This window comes from Glycine max, chromosome 7 (assembly GCF_000004515.6).
Source record: "Glycine max cultivar Williams 82 chromosome 7, Glycine_max_v4.0, whole genome shotgun sequence".
Taxonomy (NCBI): domain Eukaryota; kingdom Viridiplantae; phylum Streptophyta; class Magnoliopsida; order Fabales; family Fabaceae; genus Glycine; species Glycine max.
Genome location: NC_038243.2, coordinates 9,428,505 through 9,433,424, shown reverse-complemented (window position 1 = coordinate 9,433,424; position 4,920 = coordinate 9,428,505). Strand labels below are relative to the sequence as shown.

The following is a 4,920-nucleotide window of genomic DNA, read 5'->3' as shown; positions in this document are numbered from 1 at the left end:
GAAAGGTGGTTAATTGTTGAATGGTGATTGATAAGTGGGTTTGAGCAGGTGTAGCAAAGAATTTTAGAAGACAAATAGTAGAACGCTTACTGTGTAGGCCGTGTCAGCTCTATAGTGTGATTTAGTAAAGAATAAATGTCGTGTAGCAATTAATATTTGGAGAAAGATTTATTGATTTCTCTCAAACTCAGGTTATAATTAGTATTGCATTGCATATTTATAGTGTTGCTGCACCGTCCTTCGTAATGTCGGTTCAGCATTTAGTTTAAACTATATTCTAGAATTTTATATTCTAGAATTATCAATAATTTACAAGCTTTTTTCTTGCTCAGTGGATAGTTTCTAAGATATTCTATTATTCTTCTAGAATTTTGCAGCACTTTCCGACCGTTCTCATGAGAATAATAACAATATTAATTAGCAACAATAGGTATATAAATATGTTAATTAAGACTACTAAAAAAAATATGTCAAGACTAAAATTGAATAAAACTAATCTCTTGACTATCAAGGTAATTAAGATTGTATAATCAAAATTTATTACTCTCATGAGTATGGTTCTCACATGATATTATATATACCAATTTGTTTTAACTTCTTGTATCAACAAAACATTTTTCAATCGAAGAATATAGATGAATTTCACTTTAAATGCACCTGCCTCTTTTCCCTTCTCTTGCATTTATATGATTTCTTCATTGTCATAAACTGCACTTCAAAATTTACTTACTCCACTAGATTACATTAATGCACCGCATATGTGTACGGCAACACCGTTTCCATGTTTAAAACAAAAGAACAAAAAAACACTCCAACCTAAACTCATAGCTAGCTGTTCCAACATCCGAGTCTGTCTCATCTTATTCCTATTTCTGTGTTAAAATAAAATTCTGAGATCAAACTCCTTACATTCTTCATTAAATTCCCCCTTCCCCCTATCCTCAGCTCTCATCAGAACCCACATGCAGACATTAACCATCAAATTAATTACTTAAATAATTCTCCTTTTGGTTCAACCATCATAGTCCAAATGCAGTTAAAGGTAAAAGGCAACACCTTCATTCAAAGCCAGTTTCATATTACAGCACCAATTCCTCGAAACATAACATCATCTAACAACTAACAATAAAAGCAGTGCCATTTTCCAACAAAATAACAAAATCAAAACACACTCCCATCCTTTTACAATCATAGCATGCGTTTCTGATATTACTCCTTCATAGGAAGGAACTCAAAAAACTGACCAGGGGTCAAGTTGTTGGCATTCATTGCTGAAGCTGATATCTCTGTCTCATTATCCTTCATGTTGTCACTGATGCCATCACCACTCCTCAATGGGAAAAGTTGAAGGGTTTGAGACTCCACACAATTATCCTCTTCACTAGTACTACTGCTACCACTAAAGTAGATAGCACTGTTTTCTCTCTGGGGTGAAATAAAAAAGCTGAGATCATGTGTCTTAATGAGGTTTGGGTCCATTTTTCTTGTTGTTACTGTGGTTGTAGTAGTGGCCATGCTACTAGCTACAGAAGCATTGGGAGGGGTGTTTATGAGGTGGGTGACAGGTGCAGAAGAAGGAGAAGGACAAGGTAACTGCATCACATGCCACCTTGCATTCCTTTCAAAAACGTTCCTTCTTTGTTGTAATTCCCCTTCATCTAATAGGAGCCATCCATCTGTTCTACTCTCTGCAGCCACTGCTTTTGCTGTCCTTTGTGTTGAAACAGATTCCTGTGGAGGATTTGAATTTTGCAGCCATGCAACCACATGAAATTGAAAACCACAAAAGGAGCAAAAAAGTGTTGCATATATAGCACATATTTCAAATCAATTGTGCACTTCAAGTTCCTAGAAAATTATACTTGTATAGACACAATTAATGTAAACACAACCAATACAAAATTATATGGATCTTGCTAATAAAAATAAAATATTTATTATGTAAATCATAAAAGAATATAAAAATTATAAATAATATAATTTTTAATTTTAAAATAAAAATATGTTTACTTAAGTTTCTTAATTTATATCCCATTAACATTTATAAAATAATATTATACAATAGTAATGTTAAAGTAATTTTTGCACGGATTTTCATATGAACTTTATTATTAAAAATTAATTGGTGATTTAAATTTCTTTTCAATTCATTCAATTAAAAGGTGCATGCATGGTCTAAAGGAGAGAAGTCAAATAAAAGTAGGGTTAAGGATGTCTTTTCCATCACAAGAGGTGCTCAATTGCATAGAATATTATATTGGGATGCCCTTGAAACTACTGACCTAAATGACATGAATGAGCACAAGCCTCAAAAGCAAAGCTAAGTTTCATAACAGCAGAGCCGACAGAAAGGAAGGAATTCAGCTTTTAGGCCATTTTCATTTCCCAACAAACGAAGCTTTTGTTGGGTCCTTTCCCTATACCTAGTGCAGATCTTTCCATAATATACATGTTTCCCATATCAACTTGATCTCTAGTAATCATCTGCCAATAATCACCACTTAATGGATATGCTTATGAACTTTTTGCTATTAAGCAAATCCCAAGTAAAAAAAAGGCTAGGGTAGATATTATTAATTAGTCCATGAGGAAAGACAAATACAAAAGCAGGATATTAGAAATGGAATATTATTAGACCTCTGCAATAGTACTGCAATTTGTTGAGGGTGTCCAGTTCTTGGTCCGTTCAACTTCAAACACTGTCCTACTTGCAGCTGTAGCAGAAAGAAAAACAAAACAACACAACTTAATTGACATCTCAAGCAACAATCAGAATAAGTAAAAAAGAAAAGCTACACATAACATATAATCTACAGATCCCTAACAAACAAAAATGAAGGGTTATGGATAAAATGATTATGGATTAATTATGGATAAAATGATTATGTATCATGTAACCTAAATCTTTCTTCTCTGGAGTTTCAGCATCTGATTCCATTTGGCGGCGACGCTTTTGCCTCTCCCTGGCTTTGTGATTCTGAAACCAATAGAACACATTCTTCCCTTCAATGTTACCAAACCTTCTAAGCTGTGCAGTGATGTGTTGGATTTGCTCGGCAGATGGTGTCCTTGTTCCTCTTCTATATAACTCTTCAAGGGCTCTTAGTTGCTCTGGGGTTGGATTCCACCTTGAGCTCACAACAACTGGTGCTGCACCATTGAACTCTCTCTTGTTTTGTTCTGCCATTGTTGCCAAAAGAATAGACAGTTTTTTTTTTTTGTACAGATAACTCTTAGAAAAGATAAAGCAACAAATGCACATAAACAACTATATACATATATATATATATATATGTATATATATGTATGTATACCAAGATGGTGATAATGATATTGTGAAAGGAAGTCATTCCCATGGATCTGAGATAAGCTAGGAGTGGTTGTTGTTGGTGCATTGTTGAGAGAAGTCGTCATTGGCCTTGGCATGAGAGGCTTGAGTTTCCTTCCAGTAATGAGTGAATGTTCAACCATGTTGAACTCACCACCTTCATAACCCATCATCCACATTTTGGTAGCCAATGAGAGCAAAAAGGCTAGGGTTTTTGGTCCCTCCTTTTTTTTGCGTGGTCACAAGGGTGATAATAGAAAAAAGGTTATATATAGCACAGAACGAAGCTACGTATGTACTAGCTTTATCAGCTTATATATTCACGTATAGCATTATAATTAATGAAAGAGAATATATACTAAAACAATGAAAGGGGTGTGTTGAATTAATATGCATATAAAGTGGGAGTGCTTTAAATAGATTTCTTTATCTGTCTCTATCTTCCTTCCCTTGTCTCTTGGCAATGGGAGTTGAAATGATAGAGTATATACTAGAATGGTGTTAAAGTTGAAAAAAAAGCAAAAACAAAGAAAAAGAATTAAGAATGTGTAGTGTGAAGAGTAGAGGTAACATGCAAGCAGGTTTGTGACCAGATCAGATAGATAGAAAAATGGTAAGTCCTAGCTACATGAAATGAAAAGTAGACAAAAATTATATATACGGTACATAGATTGATGGTAATAAAGCAGAAAACGTTGTTGTTGAAAGATGAGTTGGTTGAGAGAGAGTGGTGGTGTTGGTGTAACATGGGACAAAAGTGAAGGAAGGGTGTTGACAGAGATTGTTAAATAAAAAAGAAAAAAATATTATCTTATCAGAATTCTTAAAAAATTAAAAGAAAAAAATAATTAAAATCTAATAAATTACATTATTTATGATTATTATAATAAATATATTTTTTTGAGTTTTCTATTCTAAGGAGACAAAAATAAAAGTGAAAAAAGGAGGAGGGAATATGGGAGAAGGGAATGTAAAACGACGTAACGATGATGAGGGTTATGATGAGGCTCATCACCCTCTTGACCCTTTTTTTCCACCATTCTCATTTATTGGTCTCCTCATGTCTCATGCCTTTCACACTAATTCTCAATCCAAACTGCCCTTTTTTCTTTGTCTAATATGCTGTCCACCCTCTCTCTCCTGCACATACACTGTACGGATTTTTGTCTCTACTCTTAGATTTTCACCTTCACAGTCACACATGCATCAGTCTCTACCCCTTTTTATATATATAATTATTATACCTATGTGTTTGGGGGATTTGTTAACGACTTAATACAAGAATATATATATATATATATATATAAAAGAACGTGTGACTCGCGTTGTGCACGGCTAAATATTGTTATAAAATATTTTAAATATATAAATATTTTCTTAAAATTATATTAAAAATGACCTAAAATTAAATTCTTTTTGATTTATTTTAATCATAGATTTAAAGTATAATATTTTTAATTATAAATAAATGTTTTCTATTATTGATACATAATTAGTTATATATACAGTAAACTATTATTTTTAAAATGTAATAATTCAAAAGAAATATCTCTATTATAGATAAATAGTTGATTATATATCTAGCAAATTAT

General features: G+C 32.8%; 1 protein-coding gene across 1 annotated transcript; it reads right to left on the bottom strand.

Annotated features, from left to right (window-relative positions):
* Window positions 1-1,036: 1,036 nt before the first annotated feature.
* LOC100819541 (WUSCHEL-related homeobox 1) lies at window positions 1,037-4,509 on the bottom strand. Its single transcript, XM_006583391.4, has 4 exons — window positions 3,315-4,509; window positions 2,899-3,180; window positions 2,638-2,714; window positions 1,037-1,731 (listed from the first exon to the last, which is right to left on the bottom strand). The coding sequence occupies exons 1-4, from the start codon at window positions 3,505-3,507 to the stop codon at window positions 1,210-1,212; spliced, it is 1,074 nt and encodes a 357-aa protein (XP_006583454.1). The 5' UTR covers window positions 3,508-4,509; the 3' UTR covers window positions 1,037-1,209.
* Between the last annotated feature and the right edge of the window lie 411 nt (window positions 4,510-4,920).

Coding starts and splice junctions, on each gene's coding strand:
- LOC100819541 (XM_006583391.4), bottom strand. CDS start 3,507: ATGTGGATGATGGGTTATGAAGGTGGTGAGTTCAACATGGTTGAACAT. Junction 3,181..3,314: donor ATATCATTATCACCATCTTG/GTATACATACAT, acceptor CAACAATGGCAG/AACAAAACAAGAGAGAGTTC. Junction 2,715..2,898: donor TCCAGAGAAGAAAGATTTAG/GTTACATGATAC, acceptor TTTCTGCTACAG/CTGCAAGTAGGACAGTGTTT.